The following is a 23,420-nucleotide window of genomic DNA, read 5'->3' on the forward strand; positions in this document are numbered from 1 at the left end:
AAGTCACAGAGCAATCACAGCCCCGTTTCTTTCCTCTGCAGCTTTCCCTTCACTCTCATCTCCAAGGTTTGAATTCTTCCTCTTTTGGTGTTAAGGTTACACGTGGTCTTGGGGAAGGATCCTGACATGTATTCATGTGCTGTGATCCAGGCAGTTCTTATAAGATAAGGAGTGATGGTCGAGGCTAGGACTTAGATGAGAGGCCCTCATGAGACACCTACGTGCTCCAGGAAGTGGTGCTGGTGATTCAGCAAGTAATGTTACTTTTCCCTTATCGCTATGAAACCAATGCCCCAGGATGGGATTAAGGCATCACTGTGCTGATGGGGGTGCCATCTTTCAAGTAAGATGTAAACCAGAGATCTTGACCGCTTGGGGTCATTAAAAGTTCCCAGGGTACTTGGCAGCAGAGATATTGTAATGCTCTGATTCAGAGTCCGAAGCAGGAAGGGACCGCTGTGATCATCCGATTCTAGTCTGACCTCCTGTATAACATAGCTCATAGGACTGCCCTGAATTAATTCCTGTTTGAACAAGAGCAGAGATTCCCAAACTGTACATATATCCCTAGGGCACATGAGCCTGTCAGAAGTGTCATTCTGTCCCAGGGTGGTCTCTCTCCCCCATGAGGCAGCAGGGCTCACCTAACTACTGCATCACGACATAGTCCATTCAAAGAAACTGACATCAAAGAGAGCACCTGACCAGCTAGGGAACAAGAGCCAGGGGCCAATCAGGCAGCCACCTCCCTAACGTGACATCCTGGCCAAATTCCAATTTGGGTAATTCCATTCCCCCGCATTTCCCAGCTGACCATGGGATTCACTTTCACTTCCTGCATTTAACCCAGAGGTGGCTTCATTTCACTGGAGGATGAAATGACCCCTGTATACAAATTAATTTTGAAAAGTGCCTGGTGAATGCTATGTAAATATACTGCCTCTCGTATGGTGCCTTCCAATAGCATCTGTTCAGTTTAAGAGCAGCAACATTTTGGCATACATTTTCTCTCCTTAATGCCTCTGCTGTTTATTCTTGTAGTCTTTCTGCAGTTGCTCCTTTTGTGTATCCCTGCTATTCCTGACCCCCTGGAAATTGATTACTGGTACTGTAACCTGTGCCATCTAATTAACATGTGGTAGCCCAGTCCACTTGAGATGGCAGGAGCATCTTTGTCAGTGCTTAGCCTCCAAAGCAGTTCCCAATCCCAGCAGCAGAAGCATTGCCTGATAATTGTGAGGGTTTAAAGCACAGCTAGCAGTTGTCTGGTGTCGGACAGTTTGCCAAGCATAGTGATTGCAGGTTGGCAAGTCTCTTGAGGCTGGGTGGGCCAATTGCCAAGGGTAATTCTGGCCAATTGACAGCTATAGAGCAGGAGGGACTGGCAAGCATATGTATTCAGGTTAAAGATTTTGGGGAACATTAAATACTGAGGTGGGCACCTTGGATTAGCTTAAAATTTGCAGTATGTAGGGATAAATCAGCAATAATGACTATACATTACAAAGTCAAATATCTGCACACATCTCATTCTCCTCTGTATTTCACTGCTCAGAGACACTGGCTCTTTTTACTTATGGTGCGTGCTACTCACTGTTTTGCATCAGACACTGAAGCCTCCTGTATCTAATGTGTCTGGAACCCTGGGCCAGTCTCTCAAAGGACAATGTGTAACAAACTGTAAGAACAGTAGGACAATGGAACAGACTGCCTAGGGAGGTTGTGGAACCTTCTTTATTGGAGGTTTTCAAAAGGAGGCTGGATAGCCATCAGTCTTGCGTGGTTTAGACACAACAAATCCTGCATCTTGGCTTGTGCTTGGCGGAAAGTTCTAGCCTTGCTACTTTGAGTTAGATGATGGCAGAAGACCTCTTGGAGAATGGATGCCACTTAATGGAGACACAGAAGCTAGGGGCCATTCATCTTGGTACAAATGGAGAACATTATGGGAAGGCGTGGGAAGCTAAGAGGTAGGACAAAAAGAGGATGGGGTGGCAATAAAAACAAAGATGCAGAAGCTACTCAGCAAGCTGGTGGTGGAGATAAGGGAGTACCAGAGAAATGATCAGATGCCCCAATGCCAGAGATGCAGCTCAAGGTTGGAAGGGAGCAGAGAGAGCAGTGCAGGAATTCTCAGTGGCACCAATAATAATCATGCCTGGGGTGGCATCTCTGGGTTGTGAGTGTATCTAAATTCAACAACTGGATGCTCTCCTAATCCCTTAGATTTTCCTCACTACTTCTGCAGTGGAGTCAGTCACAGTGTAAAAGGAGAGCAACTCACATGTCTCAGAGACTCATGTCAATGTAAAGAATCTCTAGACACACAAAGGTAGAATGGCCTAGCTATGGGTGCCTTTCCACTTGGGATCCTGACTTGGTATGATGGGTTCAAAGTCCTGGCAAAGATGTACCCATGAGATCTCTTCTTAGAATCTCAGGAGTCCCTCTAAGGAAGGAAACTCTTGCCTGCAGATGCATGTCTGCGACCATGACCATCTGCAATAACACAAGTGCTGAGGGATGCCAATAATTCATATCATGCACTGAGTGGTTCCTGCGATAGGAGCACTAAGTACAGTGGGGTAGAAAACCAGGATCAATAAAAATTCAAGCAACTTTTCTCATGGTAGGTTCCCATTTGCAACCACTTCAAATTACTACTCTTTTCCTTCCTGCACAGGGGAGGAAGAAAGCTGCTGCTGTAGCTACTGACAGACATGTGATTGGCTCCAGCAACAATGCAAGTACAGCCAAAGCCAGCTGGGATCATCTTCAGAGCACTGAGCAGCAAGCTGTGCCGAGAGGAAGCCACTAAAATATGAGTCACTTCTCCAGCCTGAACTGGGTACGTTCAAGCTGACTCAGCAAAAGCCTTGAAAGAATGCAGCAGTGGAACAAGGGCTTTGACTCATTCCAGCTGCAGTCAAGGCGCTTGTCAAGGGGTGTAGGTGGACAAACAAGTCATGGGCGTGAGAGGCTACGAGTAAAATGGGATGGGAGAAGGGAAGGGAAAACCATTTGTGCTTCACTTACGAAATGTAATAGGCTGGAACAACCCGAAACAGCAGGAAGATTTTCCAAGAGCAGAGTTTTAGGGGCATGTGTGCAGGGTGTTAGTTTGACTTGACAACAAAACCTACTGATCTAATTTCTTTCACCTTGGGGATTCAGTAGAATTTCTGTGGAACTAGGAAATGCCCCCAATATTCATGTCTATGGGCCCCTTCAGAGATGCAAGAGAGCATGGGTGCCTGGGAATGGTGTCCTGGTGGATTGTGTGCCCTGATCCTGACTTGCACTGATAATGCACTGGCTTGTGTGTTTGGGTATGTCTACACAGCAAAAATAAGAATCTCCCCCTCCCCCAAACTCTGTGGCAGAGATCCTCAGAGCCACACCTGGTCAACTGACTTGGGCTCGCACTGCGGGGCTGAAGATAGGAGTGACTCAGACACTCCTCACTTGCCGGGTTCCTGAGCCTGAATGTCTACACAAGCCTGAGTCAGTTGACTGGGCTCTGAGATTCACTGCCATGTTTTGTTTTGTTTGTTTGCTGTATAGATGTATCCTAACTGGCACCACTGCCCTTTGCTGGATGGGATGCGAGACTTGTCCAAGTGTTTATCAGTTTCTAATGCTCATCCACTAACACAGGGGTTCTCAAACTTCATTGCACCGCGACCCTCTTCTGACAACAAAATTTACTACCCAACACCAGGAGTGAGGACTGAAGCCTGAGCCCGGCCATCTAGTTGCGGGGGGGTGGGGGCAATGTTGAAGACCAAAGGGTCCAGCCCCAGAAAGGGAGCCTGTAGCCTGAGCCCTGCCACCCAGGTCTGAAGCCCTCGGGCTTTGGTCTCGAGCCCCTGCAAGTCTAAGCCAGCCCTGATGACCATTAAAACAAGGCCGAGACCCACTTTGGGATCCCGACCCACAGTTTGAGAACTGCTGCTTCTAGCACAGGCCTGCACAACTCGTAAAGCGCCGAGGGCCATATTACTCCAAAGAAAGCAGCTGAGGGCCGACCTCCCCCCCGGCCCTGCCGAACCCCCCCCAGCGCCGCCAAGCTCCCCAAAACACAAGACCCCCCAGCACCACCCAGCCCCCCTGAAATACTCCTCCCCCCCGCAGCACCACCCGCCCCACAGAAACAAACCCTCTTTCCCCAGCGCTGCCCCACCGAAACAGCGGTATTGAACCTTGGTAATATGTTATAGCAGGCCCCTAAGGTAGTATAATTAAGGTAAAAGAAAAGTGTCTTTTTGCTAGAAGTAGAACAAGCTCTTCCCCCAACTTTGTAATCAGTTGCCCTGTTGAATGAATGAGGTGTGACTGAGGAAGGCGTGGAAGGCAGCACCTCCAGACAGCTGCAATCCTTGGAGAGCGGATGGGAACCAGAGCAGATCAGTAGAACAGGTCAGCCACTGACTCCTCGCTCGCCTCCTCAGCCCCCCACCCCTCTAGCTCGCCTACTCAGCCCCCACTACTGCCCGCCCGCCCCTTCAGCCCCCCCTCCCTCACCCGCCGCTTACCTAGTCACCCCCTGGGGGCCGCACAATGAGCTCCCCCGAGCCGCATGTTGTGTGGGCCTGGTCTAGCACATCAGTGGGAGAATGAGAGAGGATACAATGTAACTAGTGCTGCTATTATTGATGATGGTTAAATCAAGAGTCTTTTTCAGCTCAAGCAGTAGAAGCCTGTGTTTTTGGCACAAGATGTCTCAGTTTGTTTCCCAGGCCACACGTCTGCATATCTATGGTGCTTTTTCACATGATCTTTGTGTTGCATTACAAGTGCTAGTGTTTATTTGAATGGGTCTGTGGGAGCTGTGCCCTGGTGCTTCGGTTGGAATGGGTGCTGCTATCTGAGTAGGGGCAGTACTGGCATATGCAGAACTGGAGATAGCTAAACTGCATGAAATCTGCCCTTACCTTTTCCCCTTTTGGCCCTGGTGGTCCGATTGGACCTGGTGGTCCTGCATGCCCCTGTGGGAGAATAGAAAACATATGACAGGATTGTAAAAATGGAGTCACTTCTGTGAGAGGATCCTGTATTGCTGACTACAGAGACACCTGAATTGCACGTGCAGGCTTCAGAGAAATATAGATGCATCAGCAGTGACATCATCCATGCCTGGAAGATGGAGGAAAACCAGATCTGAAGAATTCTCCACAGCTCAGACTGAGAATAATAAAGTACTAAGCTGTCTATCATCCCAACTAAATGGAAATATAAATATAGTTAATTTTGCATCCTGGGCTAATTATTCTGTTAGATTTGGAAATGGGTGAATGAGCATCAAAAAAGCAGCCTTACCTCATAACCCATTAAGCCAGGTTCCCCTTGAGCACCCATCCTTCCTGGTGCACCCTATGGAAGCAATCACACAGAAAAATGCCGTTAGAACAGCCTGCTGTCATTGTCTTCAGAAACCACATGCTGCAAGGTGGACTTTCAAGACAGGCAAACCTTAGGCTTGGGAGATTAAACTGAAAGGCTCCCATCTATTCTTTGGGCAAACCAGGTAGCCTTATGGCAGCATCATCCTGAAGTATTCTCTGCACTCAGCTATCAAATCAGTAGGAGGGTAGCTCCTCCAGCCCAAGACTCTGCCAAGAGTTTATCAATGAGGTCCCCAGCTCATTTACAGAAATACCGACATCCCAGTAGTCAGTTCTTTTCCAGTTGGCAACTGGCTCATATTTTTGGACTCCTATAAACTCCTAAAAATGCAGAGTCATGGTCTTTCCTCTTATGCCAATGTATCCTGGAAATTAAACACTTGCCTGAATCAGGTGCTCTCCAAATCATTTGGGCATATAGATGAAAATCTCAAGACAACGCAATGTGGATAATGCCTTGCTAATTGCTAGATATATATAGGTACTGGAACTAGAGGTGCTGCCACACCCGCTGTCTTGAAGTGGACTCCATTATACACAGGGTTTACAGTCTGGTTCAAAGGCTCTCAGCACCCCCACTATACAAATTGTTCCAGCGCTCTTGGATATATACATCATAAAACTAGCAAAGAGTGATGTGTGAACATTGTGCTGATGTTCTGCTCTTCACCTGCCCCCTCTGAATTCTCTTGCTAATTGTAATCCAGGGTCTTTTTTGCTGAATATTCCTTCAGTGAAGTTTTTTAGTGAGACAGTTCTGATGAAGGCCTGAACCCTTAAACATACAAAGACCTCTTTTGTTTTTTGTGGTTCTCAGGCCTTGCAACAAAGATGACATTGAGGAGTCCTCTTTTGAGCTGCAATTGACTAGGGAGTTGCAAGAGCTGATGTTTTAGGAATATGAACAAAAGGTTAAAGAGAGTTTCCAAATCCTGATCATCAGATTAAAGCTACATGCAAGCCTTTTGCTACTAAGCTGCAGATACTGGCAAACTCCTATTACCTTTCTAGCCAGTGGTGAGTGGAGTAGATTTTAATTGCTGAAGCTCAGGCACATTTCTCCTTCTGGTGCTTTATATTTTATACCCTAATAATTTCTATGCTTCATTTACTCAGTGGGTAGAATACAGAATTCTCAGTCACAGGAGAAGTTGCAAGGAGTAGTCACTCCAGATACTAGAAACCATTGCACAAATCATATGGTCATTAAACATTTCCCTTTTACTGCTGGAAGTTCAAGTGCTGGTATGCACTGATATGGGCTGGGAAAGCAGATAATCAATCTAGAGAGTGCAAAGGATGGCTTCCTGAATTTGAGTATTTTTCTGGTGATCTATCAGAATGGGAGTCTGCTTTGTTTTAGAGGGAAAAAAGATTTTTTCTTGTTTGAAGTCATTTGGGATCTTCCAGTATCCTGCTTCAGAGACCTGGTGTTGGATTTCCCCACAAAAGGTCTGAGTAATTCCTCCAGGCATCCACCAATGTGAGTCCTATTCAAGTCCAAGGAGCTGCTTGAGTGTGCCACGAGGAGAGTTCTGCCCACAGGATCCACTCACATGACCTGTTCTGGATCTCACCTTGCTGGTCAGAAACTGAAAGGTCTCATTAGACTTTACAAATCTTCCACATTTTCATCATATTTTTAACCCTTTCCTCAAGGACAGATTGAAAAGATACACTCAGTCCAACAGACTGCTGCTCAGACATTAATCTGCTTCCCTGAAATAATCCATGGAGACTCTGCCAAAACAGTATGCAGAGAGGATCTATTGGAAAGACCATAACTTTTAATGGAGGCCTTAAAAACCATAGCAGAATCTCTGTTGCTCAGTCACTCAGTGCTACCGTTCTGAAACATCTCTGCAATTCCTGGTTCCTTCCTGTCTTTTCAGTATGTCTACAGATTAAAATCAGAGGAGGCAAGTGATACTTAAGCAATTACTATAAGAACCTGCAGGGCTACAGCCTGGAACCATAGGGGTTCTGGGCCACTGACACCTCCACAGGAGGCTTAGGGATGTTCCTGCAGGAGGACCCTGTGAGGCTGGGTCCAGGAGGCTGTACCACCCAGCAGGACCTGAGTGGCAGCTCCTCAGAGCCCACAGATTAGCTGGCACTGGTACTTAGGACAGGAAGCCATGACAGGGAGTCGTCCAAACCACCATACAGATTGTCCGCCTGTCCTGCTTTAGACCCTGTGCGTGAGAGATCCTAGACTCCAGCTTCTGACTGTGCCTACCTCCTGATGCAGGACTCTTGGTTTACCCTCCAGCCTATCTTAGGCTCTGATGTCCTGGTAATGGACAATGCTCCCTACTGACGCCTGACTCCTGGTTTGCCCTGGGGCCTCTCTCGGACTCTGACCCTCTGGTACCTGACTCAGCCTGACTCCTGCTCTGATCATTAGGTCTCACCAGCCATGACTCAGTCATGATAGTTACCATGCTGGTTGGATATATATGAAGAAATATTTGTTGCCTGTTGTGACCGTTTGGATCCCTTGGTCTGACAATCTTAAGCCAACTGAATTTTCTTCTCCTTCTACCATACTGCTGCTGTTCTCTCTCCCAGCCTCACTCCAGCACCACACCCAAAACCTTTATCATGTTCTATCTGTGCTAATTGCAAGTGTTCCAGATAGTGGATCAAGAGTGGGTGTATGGCTGGGGCAGAAGTCCAAGTCAGTTCCATGTAATAAAACAGTTTGACTTGGAAGCAGCTCACCATGAATATGCAGTCTCAAAGGGAATGCTCTGAGCAAATATAGCTTCTCAACTCATTCCCTTTTCCAGAAATATATTCCCAATAGTTAGACTTGAGAGGAGAAAGTCAATATAAAACTGCAATGCATCCTTAACTGGCTGCATCTGCTATCGACACAATGAAAACTTGAGAGATTCCTTCTCATGTGGCAAAGTAGAAAATTATTAAGATCAGCTAAAGCTAGAGCTGGTTGGAAAAATATTTCCATGGGAAACGTTGGAAAAGAAATTCTTGTGAAAATTTTTGAGTTTTTTGATGTAAAACCAAAACCTTTTTTTCCAGATTTTATAATGGAAAATGTTGTAGTTTTTTCTTTTACCCCCACCTTCCACTTTTTCTCTCTCCTTTTTGTCCCTAATATAATTTGCCACTGGAAAGGGGGAAGGAGAAAAAATGGGAGGAAAAGGCTATCCCCCCAACCTCCCTCCATCTTATCCAAATATTTTTTCTGCTTTTTCATAGAAAAATCTGATTTTTGTTTTAGCATAAACAAGCCAACAAAAACTTTCCTTGTAAAAATTTTCATTTGGGGGGGGGGGAATCTATTTTCTGTTTTCAAAGGAAAGTTTTGCTAGAAAATTTTCAATCAGCTCTAATTTAAACCATCAAAAAGAAGTAAAATAATGTAAATTTGAATCCCTCTCTGCGCCTCACCTTCTCCCCATGCTTCTGTTCTGTCTCCCAAGGCCCAGAGCTGCCCCCGCCCCCTCCATGCACACCCTAGTGCAGGTCACTTTGGGTTGCACTCAGTCAATTGCAGGTCTATTCTCACCATAGGTCCCAGGGTACCTCTGGATCCTTTCAGGCCTTGAGTCCCTTTTGTCCCCATCTTCCCTGGGGGGCCCGTCTCGCCCAGCTGCCCCTGGTAGCCCTTGCTGCCCTGTGGAACAGACGTTTACAGATTATTGACAGAAAATGAAATAAAACATTAAAGAAGCAAAGAGATGAGAATGAAAAGGAGGAAACATTGGCAATGGTCTCTTACCTTCTGGCCGTTTTTGCCCTTTTCTCCCTGTTTGCCTGGTTTCCCTTCTGGTCCCTAGGAGAGAGTGGAGAAACCCAAAGAACCATGAGAGACTAAAGTAAAAGTTCTACCCAGCAACCATTGTGCATGCCCCTAGCATGATAACTGGAGCCCATCTCTGGTGATGGTGCCAGGTAACAGTCCTTTTACCCCTCCAGTTCTAGTCCTATGGGAGCAGAGACGCAGGAAGGATGTTTAAGCAGTAATCCAATGGACCATGAGGTGTGACAAAATAAGCTCCCATCATCAGCACTGTGACAGAGCAGGAGCAAGGTTAAGATTGTTCCTGAGGCGCCTTTGACATGAAACTGAGGCTTACCTACCACTTCGAGATGGAGGGATTTCTGTGACAAGAAGGCTGCCTAGCTCTGGGAGGGGAAGTATAAGAAGAGGCAGAGTTTTTAACCATCAGGTCACAGGTCATATACAGACTAGGTCTCTGAAGACTGACAACCATCATCTGATGACTGTTTGTCACATATGTGAAATATTTGGCGCACAGTGGAGTTCTGTGTGCAAAGGTGCCCATGGCACCAAATATGGCATCCTAACGGGCCTCTTTGAAGAGACAGCAAGGATTGACTAAACATGGAGGCTGTACAGTCCTCTCACTCTTGGTAGTGTCCCCTGGCAGTTCATTGGTGGAGAAAGTTGCCCTGCTGTAATTTGTTCTATGTATAGAGAGAACTTTCACTCTCTCAATCAAGCACCTTTCGCCAGCAGTGAATACATTTAAAATGGGTTTTGATAACTCTGTAAGTGCTGTTTAGAATAATGGCTCTGGAAAGTGGCTGTGTTTTGGAGCCATTGCTTAGTTAACTAGCATCCCTACTAGACTGGAAGTGTATTGACAATTACTGGTTTTATTTTCTACTTACTTGTTAGGTGTCTTTCTGCTCATTACACACACATTTGATCTATTTGTATTATTATTGCTACAATTCACATGTATAGACATATATAAAAACAGACCCCATTACACACAGACCTACGTACAGTATATGGGAATAGACTCAAACGCACAAATACAGAGGGACCCATGGACAGCAAGACACGCAGATATAGGACTGCTGTTTACACCTATTCTCAATCTCTCATAGAAGACCTACAACCCATCCATGCACACAAAGCACAGGTAAACTGGGCTGTGGGAAGTCAGACACTGGAAGTGAAAGGTATTTAAATATAGCAGACTGCTGGGTCCCTACACTGTGCCCAGGATAGCTCTGGAAGTGCATGGAATGTGTGAAAGACAAGGAATGAGACAGTAGTAGTTTTACAGGGACATCTCTCAGCTCCTTTTCATCAGCTGGAAAACGGGAGCCCAGGGATTCCGGGTTTTAGTAGGAGCGCCGGTAGCTGTGGGCCAGGTGATAGACTGGATTTGACAGGAATTAACAGCAGCTGGACAATCACTGAAAAAAAAAGTTTGTACAATTGGGCAATTGGAACTTGAAGTTTTCATCAGTATATATGTACCAGTCCATCTTCCTGTATTAGACTAGCGGTCTCTCCGGCCTTTCACCACTAATGACGCTGGGGAAGCAGATGGGTTCGATTGGATCTCTTTTGGCTAAACAAAAGTATCAACACGTAACAGGCCTGGTCACAGGCAGCGTTTCTCAGCTTGCATCTGACACGTGCCTTAGAGGTCTCTGCTCCAAGAGCAATTCAGACCTATTGCATTCTGGTCCCTGAATACAGCGACTCTGTTCTGCATGAGCCATACATCTCAAAAGAGCATCCCAAAAAGAGGGGCTATTAATCCTCAAAGTTATGGTCTCTGCTCCAGAGTACTCGATTCCTTCTACGTGTTGTCTCCAGCCCATGGAACTCCCCTCTTTGTTCCACAGTTGTTGGATTTTTGTTTTTTTTGCCAGAAACTCTCCAAGCCTATGCACTGATCAATGAGCTAGAATGACAGTTGTCCCAGAAGTATGACAGCAGCTTGGACTACTGCTGCGCTTTATCAGTGCTGAATACCACAAGTCCAGTCTTGCAGGACACCCACAATTCATATTTCTAATAGGAATCTAAAGGAATCCTTTCACTGTGCCCCTGAGTGTGGAGGCAACAAACTCTAGAAGTGAGAGCAACAGATGGGAGTTGGGCCTCCTGAATACCCATTCCCAGTTCTGCTACCAACTTGATGTGTGACATCAGGCCACATCTCTTAATCTCTCTGTGCCTCAGGCCTGGTCTCCACTTCAAATTTATACCAGCATAACTGTGTTGATCAGGAGTGGGAACCCCCTCTCCTCTGACAAAACCTCCAATGTAGATGCAGTTATGCTGATATAACCACACTTCTGTTGGCATAGCTAATGTCGTTCTAGGAGGTGGTGTTCTTACATCAGCAAAATTCCTCCTTCTGTTGGTGTATGCTGCATCCCTAAGGGTCTATGCTGAGATACCTATGGGCAGGTGGAGCTCAGATGTCCATGGGATCTGCTAAACTCCTCGGCCTGGACTCTTCCTTATTTGGGAGAGGGAAAAAAGTGGCAGTATCACCCACGCCCCTTCACTGGTGGTGCCAAAATGAGCCAGATGTCACCCACAGGAGACTGTGCTGATCTTGACGCATTACTCTCTCTTTCTTTCTTCCATGAGCCGTGAAACTGTCCACAGGGCTGACATGTAAAAGTATTATCATTGGGTATCTGAGCTGGCCCCTGCTGAAATGAAAGGGGCAGTTCACACCTCTCAGTTATTGTTTTAGGTTCTGCAGATGTCTCTTGGTTGTTTTTACACTTAGTTCACTTTTTAGAGGCTCTCTACTTAACCATGAGAGCCAGGAATTTTCATTTTAAAGCAAAAAGTAAGTTTAGACTCTGGAGTACAAGATGACAGCATGAAAGAGCAAGTGGTGAGCCCTACTACCACATACGGGCTTAATCACAGCCCTGCCTGAAGCAACCCCATGGAGTTCAACAAAACCAGAGCTCTCAGTTATCTGAAGGTTTCCAATATGCTTCCTTTGGGGGGAAACAATCAGGGTTTGTCTGTGTCCATGTGAGAAAATAGAGGGTAAAATCCTGGTTCTGCTGAAATCAAAGCTGCCAGAATCTCACCCAGTCTCCAGCATGGTAGATTTTTGCCAGTTCCTGTGCTTTTAGCTACTGATCTCTAGAGCAAACACTACAGTGATGGGCACCATAAAGAAGCCCATAAATAAAAATAATTAACTCCAAGGTCTTTTAACTGGATCCAAATCAGCTGAATCTGATGGCTAAGGCGCTACACACTTGGTGAGTTTTATTTTTTGAGAAAATTTGTAAGCTTTTCAAAGGTTACTTTTGGTCATCATCTTGTTGAAAAAACAAATCCCCTTTCCAATTGTTCTTCCTCAAGTGGGATTATTTCTAAATAGAAATATCCCTTTAATATACTGCACTGTTTATCAGATCAGTAAAGAAAAATTGCAGCATGCCAGCGCCTCTAGGAGATGATGGTATTTGTGATGAGACATTGTGAAGGGAGCATTTTTAAATTAAAGCCATTCAGTGTTAGGTGCGCAAAAATATTTGCTTAAGAAAAGCAGAAATTACAATCTGTTGGTTTGCTCAGTTGAAAAATGTCATTACAAACTTGAGAAAGAGCCCATTTTTGCAGTTCTTTCCCCTAAAGGTCTGGGATATTTTTCAAAGGGGGAGGGGCTAGTTTTCCAGCAAATGGAGATGTTTTCAGCTGCTGAAGGCTTTGGCAATGAAGAGTCATGTTTCTTGCATGGAATGCAAATAGAGCAAAATTTGAAAGGGGTGGAAAAGAAAATTACATTAAATATCTACACCACCAGGATGGTGGCACTCACACAATTCTATAGACGAGGGTTGGAATTCACCCAGCACAGGCCCACAAACCACTTACGTCCCACTGCAGCATCTAGTCTAAGGGCTTAAGTGGCACACCGGTTTTGTGCCGGCCCCCTGCACAGGGCTGACTTTCTCCCTGGCACAATAACTCCACCTTGCTTAACAGGAGGAAACAGATACTCTTGTCTAGGGCTCCTCCTTCCTGCCTTGATACCAAAGTCCTTCATCTCATCAACAAAGAGTCTTGTGGCACCTTATAGACTAACAGACATTTTGGAGCATGAGCTTTCGTGGGTGAATACTCACTTCGTCAGATGCATGTAGTGGAAAATTCCAGGGGCAGGTATATATAAGCAAGTAAGAAGCAGGCTAGAGATAACGAGGTTAGTTCAATCAGGGAGGATGAGGCCCTCTTCTAGCAGCTGAAGTGTGAAAACCAAGGGAGGAGAAACTGATGGTGTCAGCTCAGGATTAAACAAAGACTGTGAATGGCTTGCCAACTACAAAACCAGTTTCTCCTCCCTTGGTTTTCACACCTCAGCTGCTAGAAGACGGCCTCATCCTCCCTGATTGAACTAACCTCGTTATCTCTAGCTTGCTTGCATATATATACCTGCTCCTGGAAATTTCCATACATGCATCCGACGAAGTGGGTATTCACCCACGAAAGCTCATGCTCCAATACATCTGTTAGTCTATAAGATGCCACAAGACTCTTTGCTGCTTTTACAGATCCAGACTAATACGGCGACCCCTCTGATACATGACATCTCATCAGAAACATTTTGTTCTTTTCCAAAATGCCTTGAGCTATTCAATCCCATTACCTTGTACTTCACAGCCCAAGGGTTTCTTACACTCTTAAGCAAGTCCTCTCCCCTCATCACTCTTCACGGTGACTGAGCTCTCACTAGCCATGTTAAAGTTAGTTTTCTAAACATGGATGTAATTTCCCAAGATGTATACAAGGCCAGTCATTTCTTCATCTGGTCTCACTCCATCACTTTTCTCAGTAGGTTTCCCCAGCTCTTTGTTTCAAGAGCATATGAATTGTGTTATTGCATAGTTTCCATGCTCCATATGGATACTTGAAGCAGTTGCTTATCTTATGTATCAGGAAACTTTTGTTGATAACTAACGCCCACCCAGTTCCATGAATCTCTACACTGTACAAGGACAGAACACCACACTGCGTGCACCAGCTGTTCCTACAATTTTCAGCCCGACTCAGCTCTTCTTGCGCCTATGGGTAACTTTCATTGTTACCCCCATTTAAGTATATAACACGGCTTAATGTATGAATTAACACATTGAGTGGCTGAAGGAAAAATTGGGATTCACTTCATTTAACTTTTTAATTTTCAGGCTGTATCTGGAAAATGTGTGGGTATGACTGAAGTCCATTCAGGTACAAGAATCCTTAGACAAGGAGAGAGAACACAGCCTATGCAACAGCTCTTTTTAGTCCACTATCTGTCAGCTTTTGGGGGCAGAGGAAAATGCACTCCCATTGTATAATTCACAATGGAGATCAACATTACAGCCCTAAAACCCAGCAGACTAAAATGTTAAAAGAAGTGAGTGGAGATCTGCTACCAAGAATGGGAGACTCTAAAACTGATTAAAGGCCAAATAGACCTGGGCAGCGAAGTTCCAGTCTGGATCCTAACTTCCCAAAGGTGTGCTGGAGTTCAGATATTGGGGTTAGATTTGCCTCCACTTCTAGAATAATCATAGGTGGGTCAGCTTCTCAGGTGATGTTAATCAGCATGGCTCTACTGAAGTTGATGAAGATCTGACCCAATTGACCCAATTTGAAATGGCAGCTGGAAGTACTCAGCACTTCTGGAAAAGTTAGGAAATATGCATCTGGTGATGTAACACAGCGATGGAAGAAACCACTGTAAGGATATTATTTCTGGTCCTGAAAAGCAGTCTTATAAGGGTGATGTACCCTAGTAAAGCCCATGGACACAATTTTGATCCAATACTGCTCTTTAACCTGCTCAGGAATATGACTGAGTATCAATGTAATTCCAGTGCCTTTGGGGCTTCATTGAATGGAAGCCATTAAATCACTCCTTCTGATTAGAAATGCATCTGTTAAAGAGAAGGCATGTGATTGCTGTACTCAAAATCTGTATTGGTGGAGATGGAAAGAGTGAGGGGAGAAGGTGGGAGTATGGGCCAGTGGAACTGGGGATGGATTCAGAGGAAGTAACAAGGGTAGGAAAGAAACCAAAGGTGCAATAAGGGTAGCATAATATGACCCATCCAATGTTGTGAGAGGGCTTGGCTGACCAGTCTGCATAAAGGAAAATGAAAAAACACCCCATCATTTCCTACTGCTCCGCAAGGTCTCCATATGAGAAGCTTCACTTAATAAACTGATCGAGAGAAGCCTTCCCCCCATATAGGACAGTCCACAAGTATTCAGGAAATTAGGAGATTATTGGGGCTGGGCATTTGAAGACATAAATGTTTCAGATTTACAAGAAACACATTTTATAACCTCTCTGTCTAACAGTGGTTTGGAGGAGGAGCAGCTCATGGCTGGATATAGGGAAAGAAAACAAGAAGCAACTGTTCTTTAAGGTTCAGAGGGCTGAATTTGTGACTATTGAGAAGCAGCAAGAGACTCATTGCCCATAGTGAAGAGCACTGGTAGAGCCAGATAGATGAGATTAAATGAAAAATACGATCGGGGAATCTTATAAAAAGAGCTAAAGCTCAAACTCGGAGGCTGTGGCTAAAAGCTGCCATTCTGGCATCCTCTTGAGTTGACTTCCACAGCTTGACACACTGAGTCCAGGTCCCAGAGAACATAATGCAGGAGATGGTCTTCTATACTGAGAGCGCTGTCATGTAACTCCTGAAGTTTACTGTGGAAGCATCTACATGGTCAACAGCGTGGGTTGTAAAAAGAAAACGTGGCCTGTTGGTCAGTGCTAGAGACTTGTAGCAGAACTCCTGGGTTCTAGTCTGAGTTCTGCCGCTGCGTGGCTTGGGCAAGTCACTTCTCTTCTCTGTACTTCTGTTTCCCCAGCTGTAAAATGGGGATAGTGATACTTGACTATTTCACAGGGTGGTAGCTAGTGAGACATGATTAATATTTGTCAACAGCTGGATGGAAAGAGCTGGAGAAGTGCAAAGCATCACTAAGTGCTCAACTGTGAAGCTTTCATACAAGGGATCTCCAGAACCACCATACAAACTAGCTCTTATTTCAAAAGTGGGGGACGGCAAGACGCAGCATTTTAGCAGCATGACTCCCATTTTCTATAGTGAGAACTGTGTAGGTCAAATTCCTTCAAGCAGCAGGGGTTACAGTCTTCCTTTTGAAGGACACGAAGGCCCTGAGGTTGTGGTAGAAGTGGGAGATGAAATCTCTCTCACAATAAGGAGTGGGAATCTTGGAGTAATGAGAGGGAGAGAGAGAGAAAGAGTGAGTCTCTGCAGTCTGAGTCAGGAAAGAGACTGTGCCAAGGAAACAGGATTGATTTCAAATTCTGGCTCATTTCAGTTCCTATTAACTGTAAATGAAGACCAGCTGGGACCAGCCCTCCTCCCCGAGAGGAGGATTCTCAGAGTGGAAAAGCCCAAGCAGAGCTGGCCAATTCATTGGAAAAGGCAATCAGCCCCTCGTTGAGGCGGAACACTGAGCAGCCTCCCCTCGTGAACAGCAGCCATGTGTGTCTGATGGAATGCTCCAGGTTTCTGAGGGGGGGGGGGAAACTCTGTGAATCATCACAGGCCTCTTGCTGCTTGCAGGGCATTAGATTCCACTAGGCAGATTTGATGGGCTGAGTCACACATACCAAAATAGCAAGACAGCCCCCCCACAAAAAAACCCACTCAAACAAAACAAACACCCACACGCTGTTTACAGTTCCAGATCAGAGATCAAGCTGCTGCTTCAAGATATGCATTGGCTATTACAGCAATACTGAGAGAGGATCTATTGCAGCAGAGTTTGGGATGCATGGGGGTTGCAGCCGTGCTTGCAGAATGGGAGGGAGAGAGATGCCTGTGAGTTGCAACCACACCTAAAGATGCAGCTGCATAGGCCCAGTTCAGCAAACCATCCCTACTGAAAGCAAAGCATTTAAGTGCATATACTTAATTCCCAATGTCTTTGCTGAATTGGGGCAGTATTTGGTGCTTTGCGTCCATCCAGTGATGACACTTACAGGCTTCAAGGCATATCACGTAAGAGGCAGTGTGACCTAATGGATAGAGCACTTGACTGGGACTCAGGAGACCAAGGTCACCGAGCAGACTAGTGGCAGTCACTTCACCTCTTTGCCTCACTTTCTCCATCTTTAAAACGGGGATATGATAGTGACCTCCTTTGGAAAGTGGTTTGAAATCTATGGATGAAAAGTGCTAGATATTAGTGAGTTGCTCCGCAGTCTGTCTAAAGGAGGTAGTGGTTTCAGCAGTACTCCTTTACATTATGGCGCTCCCTGTTTTCTATTTTGTGGATCAGCTGGTAATAGACAGTCCCCTCCCAATGCTTCGATCCCTCACTGTATGGTTCTCAAAATGTTTCCTGCAGTAAGGGCTCTGTTCAGGGAGGGTGCAAGGATGTTTCGCGCCCTAGGTGAAACTTCCACCTTGCACCCCTCCCCCCCGAACCCTCTGGCAGCTCTCTGCCCCCCCCCGCCCTGTGGCACCCCCTACCATGGCAGTTCCCCCTGGCCCAAGGAGCCGTGCAGCAGCTCCCCACCCCAGCTCACCTCTGCTCCACCTCCTCCCCGAGCACGCCGTCACTGCTCTACTTCTCCTGCCTCCCAGGCTTCTGGCGCCAATCAGCTGTTTGGAGCCACAAGCCCAGGAGGGAGAGAAGCAGAGCAGGGTGGTGTGCTCAGGGAAGGAGGCGGAGCAGAGGTGAGCTGGGGTGGGGAGCGGTTCCCCTGCGTGCTGCACCCGCCCTTACTTGCTGCAGGCGACCCTCTCCGCACCCCCCTGCGCCAGGTCCCTCCGCCAAATGCCGATGACGACCGGGGTGGCCAAAGATCTGGCTGCCACAGTCGCCGCTGAAGGACCCGAAATGCCACCCCCCAAATGTTAGTGCCCTAGGCAACCGCCTAGGTCACCTAATGGGTTGCACCGGCCCTGGCTCCGTGGATGGTCCATAGATGACAGTTTAACAGCTACCTGGTTTAAGAGAGACAGTCCTTAATGCCTTACCAGAAATGCATAAGTTCTCCTTGCATTGACACAAAGTTAAAGTGGAAATGACTGTAGGATTGCTCTTAAGCAGCTTCGATATTTGCAGTGAATCAAATGCCATTCCTCAATGTGGCATTGCCAGCTCTTACTGACTTCTTGTGCTCAGAATGAACAGACATATTTGATGACAAGAAAGGGAGGCACTTGATTGCACAATATTCTTCAGTCATCTTTCCAGTGGCAGGAAATGGAAAAGAACAATGTAAGAAACCGCTGTGGGGTAAATTCAGCTCTCAGAGACTCAGAACAACTCTGCTGGCTTCAGTGGAGCATTGGCTTTGATAGGAGTTACCCCAGATTCACATCAGCATAAAGAGATTAGAAACCAGCCACGTGTCTAGTCTATAAATGTGCTGGAGTGAATCTGTGACTTAGAAGTGGAAAATCTGTCTCAGCCAGCAAGGTCTATTCCATGGGGTTTTATTCTGGAGGGTGTGAAGTGGATGGATACAAGATACCAAGATGGTTTAACACACCCAGTAAATATGCAGAGAAATAGCCTCATCTTGGGACAAACCCCCTTAGCATGAGCTCTTGCTGCTCAAAGATTTGTCCCTTTCTGATGATCAAATGGCTATCCTTATAGAGTGAAATTCAGCCCCATGCAGAAGGCTGGGAACAAAACCAATGCACCATTTAAGTCCCACTTAAAGCTACAAAAGAAGACTTAAGCGGGGCATAGGTTTTCCATTGTCCCTCTGCAATGGGTTGAGTTTGCTGTATTCCCACCAAGAAACTGAACATACCTTCAGTCCCCAGCCCCTGTCCTATACACTTGTGCCAGGTCTAGTCAGGGAGAGGTAGGTGCCTGGTTTCTGGAATGCTTGGATGGCTCTTGGGCCTTGTCATGCTATTATAGTAACTAAAAAGAGCTATTTGTCAGTACTTAAAGTGGCTCTGGTCTGTGCAGATGCCCTGTACCATGCTGACAAGCAGCAGCAAAGATGTACAGAGCCAGATTTTCAGCTGGTGTAATGGCGCTATGCTGATTTACACTAGCTGAGGGTCTGGCTCAAGGGCCCTCTGACCCCAGATGCGGGCTGCAAATGACACCGCAGATGTGATTTCAGGTTCAGTGTGAAGATCTATATAAAAAAGTGAGGATTTAGCTCCCAGTCTTGCCATAAAACGAAGGATTTTCTTGTTTCAGATCATGTTGTATTTCATTACCTATGGGCTCTACAATTACTTTCCTGGAACTGTAAAATCCCTGCTATCAGATATCCAACTTGTACAAAGACCAGCACATTACGAAAACCACAGTGCTCAGCGCTGGAGAGCAGCTGGAAATCCACTACCAGGCTCCTGCCAGTTGGCTTGGCCCTTCCACACAGCCACAAGCTGATTAGCTGTTCTCAGAGGGAAGAGGCTGAAATGCTGGATTCTTTGTAGAATGAAAAGAGAGGAGGTTTAAATAGGAACATATTAAAGGAGATGGGTTGCTCTCAGCTGCTGGCTGCTCATGTCCAACACCTGGCAAGCTGCTGCTGTTCCTGGTTATATAACGGTGACTTCAACCTTTGGTTCAGACCATCCTCAGTTACAAGGAAGAGGACTGACCAAGCAGCAGGGATTCTGATGAAGTGCACATTACCCTCTGGGCAGTGTCATTCCCTGCTCCAGGAATTGAGATGTACAGATGGCAGGTCAACTTGCCCTAAACACCAGCAAACCATATCCTTCCTCTTGCAGTGACAACCAAAGTGCCTCAACCCTGAATTCACACTAGCCAGTGCGATGCCATCCTCCTACCTCTCTGTTAGCTGCTGAGATGCTCTCTCCCTACCTCACTCGCGCACTGAACACAAGGACTCTGGACCCTATTTCTGCAGCATCTGCTCTGCTCAGAGAGCCTGATCACTATACTTGGATCAGTCACCAGGGACCCTCATCTCTAGCCACCGTTTGAACTGCAGAGGTTCAAAGTCTAATGAACTGTGTGAGAACAGAGATACTGTGTCAGTTTCTTGCAGCTCAAACAAGCCAGGGATCTCACTGAGCAGAATGAGTGATGAGCCACGAGTTAAATCACTGAGTCCAGACAGGAGTCAGAGTCTCATTACAGCGAGGTCAGCAAAAACCAGCAGGACCTCAATAGAGGAAATAAGAAACCAGCCTGGGGCCCCACTATTGAGAAACTGACATGAGCAAGAGAGCAAGGGCAAGGGGAAGTGTGCAAGCTGCCTGAATTTCTAAATCTAAGTTAAGAGGAGTACATTGGATGCTGCTTTTGGCTGTGTTTTAATGTGCTAGGGACTAACCATCTCCAGCTAATATTGCAAAGAAACAAGTGCCCTATCTGCAGGGGGATGCCAGGTGGGATTTCTTGCTGGGTGCAGTAGTACAATCCTTCACAGTCCTGGTGCTACACAAAGCTGCAGAATTGCTGGGATGGGAGCTGGGGCCTTTGGAAGAGGGAAGCTGGAAGGTTGCTGGGAGAAAGTCTGGAGTAGGGAAGCAGCTGGGGCTGTCAGGGAGGAAAGGATCATACTTGAGACTGCCAGGGAAGTAGGGGTGGAGCTGGCCAGCCTAGCCCTATCAATGGGAGGAGTGGAGTAAACTGGCTGACTGTACCAGGGAGGGACTGGGGGATTTTGGTAGCAGCCAAAGTTCGTTGGACAAAATGGCCAAATGATAAGTGATGCATGAACATCACCCCTCCAACTGCCTGAAGCCCTTCTACCAGCCACAGCTGTCTGGGGCTCAACACAACGCCTGGCTTGTCTCAGCAGCCAGGATTGTTTGCTGATATCCACTGGTTTGGAGATGTGGACAAACTTCCCCAAGTCACCAGATTGAGACTCCACCCACTCCTTTCACCTGCGATTTCAGCAACAAAAGGCCACTACACTGCCCCAGTTGGGCCACTTGGAGCCCAGACAGCAACTGTGCAACACAACAGCCGTGATACTGTTACCTTTATAGTGATGCTGATTGGCCTTCTTTCCCAGTCTACAGCCTGAGAATTATTATAAAGGGGTCTACAATGTTACACCAAGGACATGAACACAAGTGCTGACCATCCTTAATCATCCAGACCTCATTTATATGAAAATCCTCCTCCTCCTATCCAAATCAGACATAATGCAATACAAGCTCAGACAGGCAAACTGCTAAAACAAGCCCCTGACAAATCCACAAAAACAAAGCAAGGCAGAGTTAAAGAAAATGGACGCAGGTGGAAGGTGGCTGGAGTCCCCAGGGTCATGTTATCACCCATCTCTCATTTTTTCTTGACTTGTTCATTATTTATACAGTCCCAGGGAAGGGCTAAAGTTGGGTGGAATGGCGGAAAGGGCAGGTGATGGCATTACAATAAAGCAGAGTATCTGTTAAGTTAGTGCCATGGAAGGTGGAATACATCTCATCTATAATCCCTCTGGCGGGCAGGGGACACAGATCATGTTGAAAAAGTATGAACTGACCAAAAGCTATTAATATCTGGAAGGTGTTACTTGACTTACCTGAGATGAATTTGGAGAGGTCTCAGTCCAGCTCCCAGTGGATAAGTGTCCACCACACAATAACTTTAAATCAAGATTGGATGTCTTTCTAAAAAAAGCGACAAAGTCCTGTGGCACCTTATAGACTAACAGAAGTACTGGAGCATAAGCTTTCGTGGGTAACTACCCACTTCGTCAGACGAAAGCTTATGCTTCAATACTTGTTAGTCTATAAGGTGCCACAGGACACTCTTGTCGCTCTTTACAAATCCAGACTAACACAGCTACCCCTCTGATACTTTCTAAAAAATATATACTAGATCAGTGATTCTCAACTGGGGGTCCATGGCCCACTGGGGGTCTGCAAGCCATTTTTCAGGGGGTCTGCCAAGCAGAGCCACTAGGAGTCCTGAGCCTGGCAGCTGAAGCTTGGAGTCCCAAGCCCTGGCACCCCTGCAGGGCTGAAGCCCCGAATCCAGAGCCCTCAAGTCCTGGCAGAAGCCACCTCATGGGGCAGAAGCCTCAATCCCCCCTCAGTTCCATGGGGCAGAAGTCTTGAGCCCCCAGCCCTCAGGGCTCCTAAGCCCCCCCTGCAGCTGAATCCCAGAGTCCCCATCCCACCCCCCCACTCGGTTGTGGAGTTTTTATAGCATATATAGCATATAGAAGGCTCCAGAAGAAAATGGTTGAGAACCCCTAGATCAATCAGAAGATATGAGCTTGATGCAGGAATTACTGGATGAAAGCCTATGACCTGTGTTATGCAGCAGATCACGCTAGGTGCTCTAATGATTCCTTCTGGCCTTAAAATCTATGAACTCACCATCATGGTTGACCTTCAGGGATCCCCTTTGTTTGCAGTCTTAGCTGAGAGGCTGAGGACTGCAGGGCCCATAGAGACCAACATCCCTTTTTCAACCCTGGCTATGTCTTCACTACCCGCCGTATTGGCGGGTAGCAATCCATTGCTCGGGGATCGATATATCGCGTCTCATCTAGACACGATATATTGATCCCCGAACGCGCTTATCTCGATTCCGGAACTCCACCAACCCGAATGGAGTTGTGGAGTTGACATGGGGAGCCGCAGACATCAATCCCGCGCCGTGAGGACGGTGAGTAATTCGATCTTAGATACTTCGACTTCAGCTATGTTATTCATGTAGCTGAAGTTGCATATCTGAGATCGATTTTCCCCCGTAGTGTAGACCAGCCCCCTGTATGCGGTCCCTCCGGGATCAGGGTTGAGGCCACGTGCAAAACAGCGTGTGTGGGGAGGAAGGCTGAATTCATGCACAAACTTTTTAATATGGGTTAAAAATAAACAAATCAATAACAGATCACTGGTAACAGCGAGTAACCTTATTTTCTAAATTTGCTTGAGAAGGCTCGTTAAATAGAAATGTTGAGTTCTTTTACAAATCAAACTAAAAATCAAAATATATGTACTGATCGTCTGAAAGAAAGTTATCTGGAAACAGGAGCTACTGATGTATTTTGTCACTTAATTATATTAGACATTACATCTGAACCAAACACCACTAATATCAGATAAAGTTTAAAAAGTGCCCAGTCCCAGCCGTGTCTCAAGTTTCTGGCACAAGTAACATGAGTAAGGGTCTGATCCTAATTGCTTCCTGGATCTCTTTCGTTAAGAGAAAGGGGAGTGAAAAACTCCCCATTTGTCTAAATGAAACCTAGGATTGTTGGAATTTTTTGTAACCGTTGGTGCTGAAGT

The 23,420-nt window shown here is 46.3% G+C and overlaps 1 protein-coding gene across 4 annotated transcripts in view; it reads right to left on the reverse strand.

Annotated features, from left to right (window-relative positions):
- The window catches only part of COL27A1 (collagen type XXVII alpha 1 chain), a 225,736-nt gene that overhangs the window by 25,462 nt on the left and 176,854 nt on the right, over window positions 1-23,420 (reverse strand). For all 4 annotated transcript variants that reach the window (XM_050926920.1, XM_050926919.1, XM_050926917.1 and 1 more), the window contains 4 exons: window positions 9,154-9,207; window positions 8,941-9,048; window positions 5,320-5,373; window positions 4,935-4,988 (listed from right to left, as the gene is read on the reverse strand). In XM_050926920.1, coding sequence (XP_050782877.1) covers window positions 4,935-4,988; window positions 5,320-5,373; window positions 8,941-9,048; window positions 9,154-9,207 — 270 coding nt within the window. The remainder of the gene's footprint in view (window positions 1-4,934; window positions 4,989-5,319; window positions 5,374-8,940; window positions 9,049-9,153; window positions 9,208-23,420) is intronic.

The sequence above is a fragment of the Gopherus flavomarginatus genome, chromosome 17 (genome assembly GCF_025201925.1).
Source record: "Gopherus flavomarginatus isolate rGopFla2 chromosome 17, rGopFla2.mat.asm, whole genome shotgun sequence".
Classification (NCBI taxonomy): domain Eukaryota; kingdom Metazoa; phylum Chordata; order Testudines; family Testudinidae; genus Gopherus; species Gopherus flavomarginatus.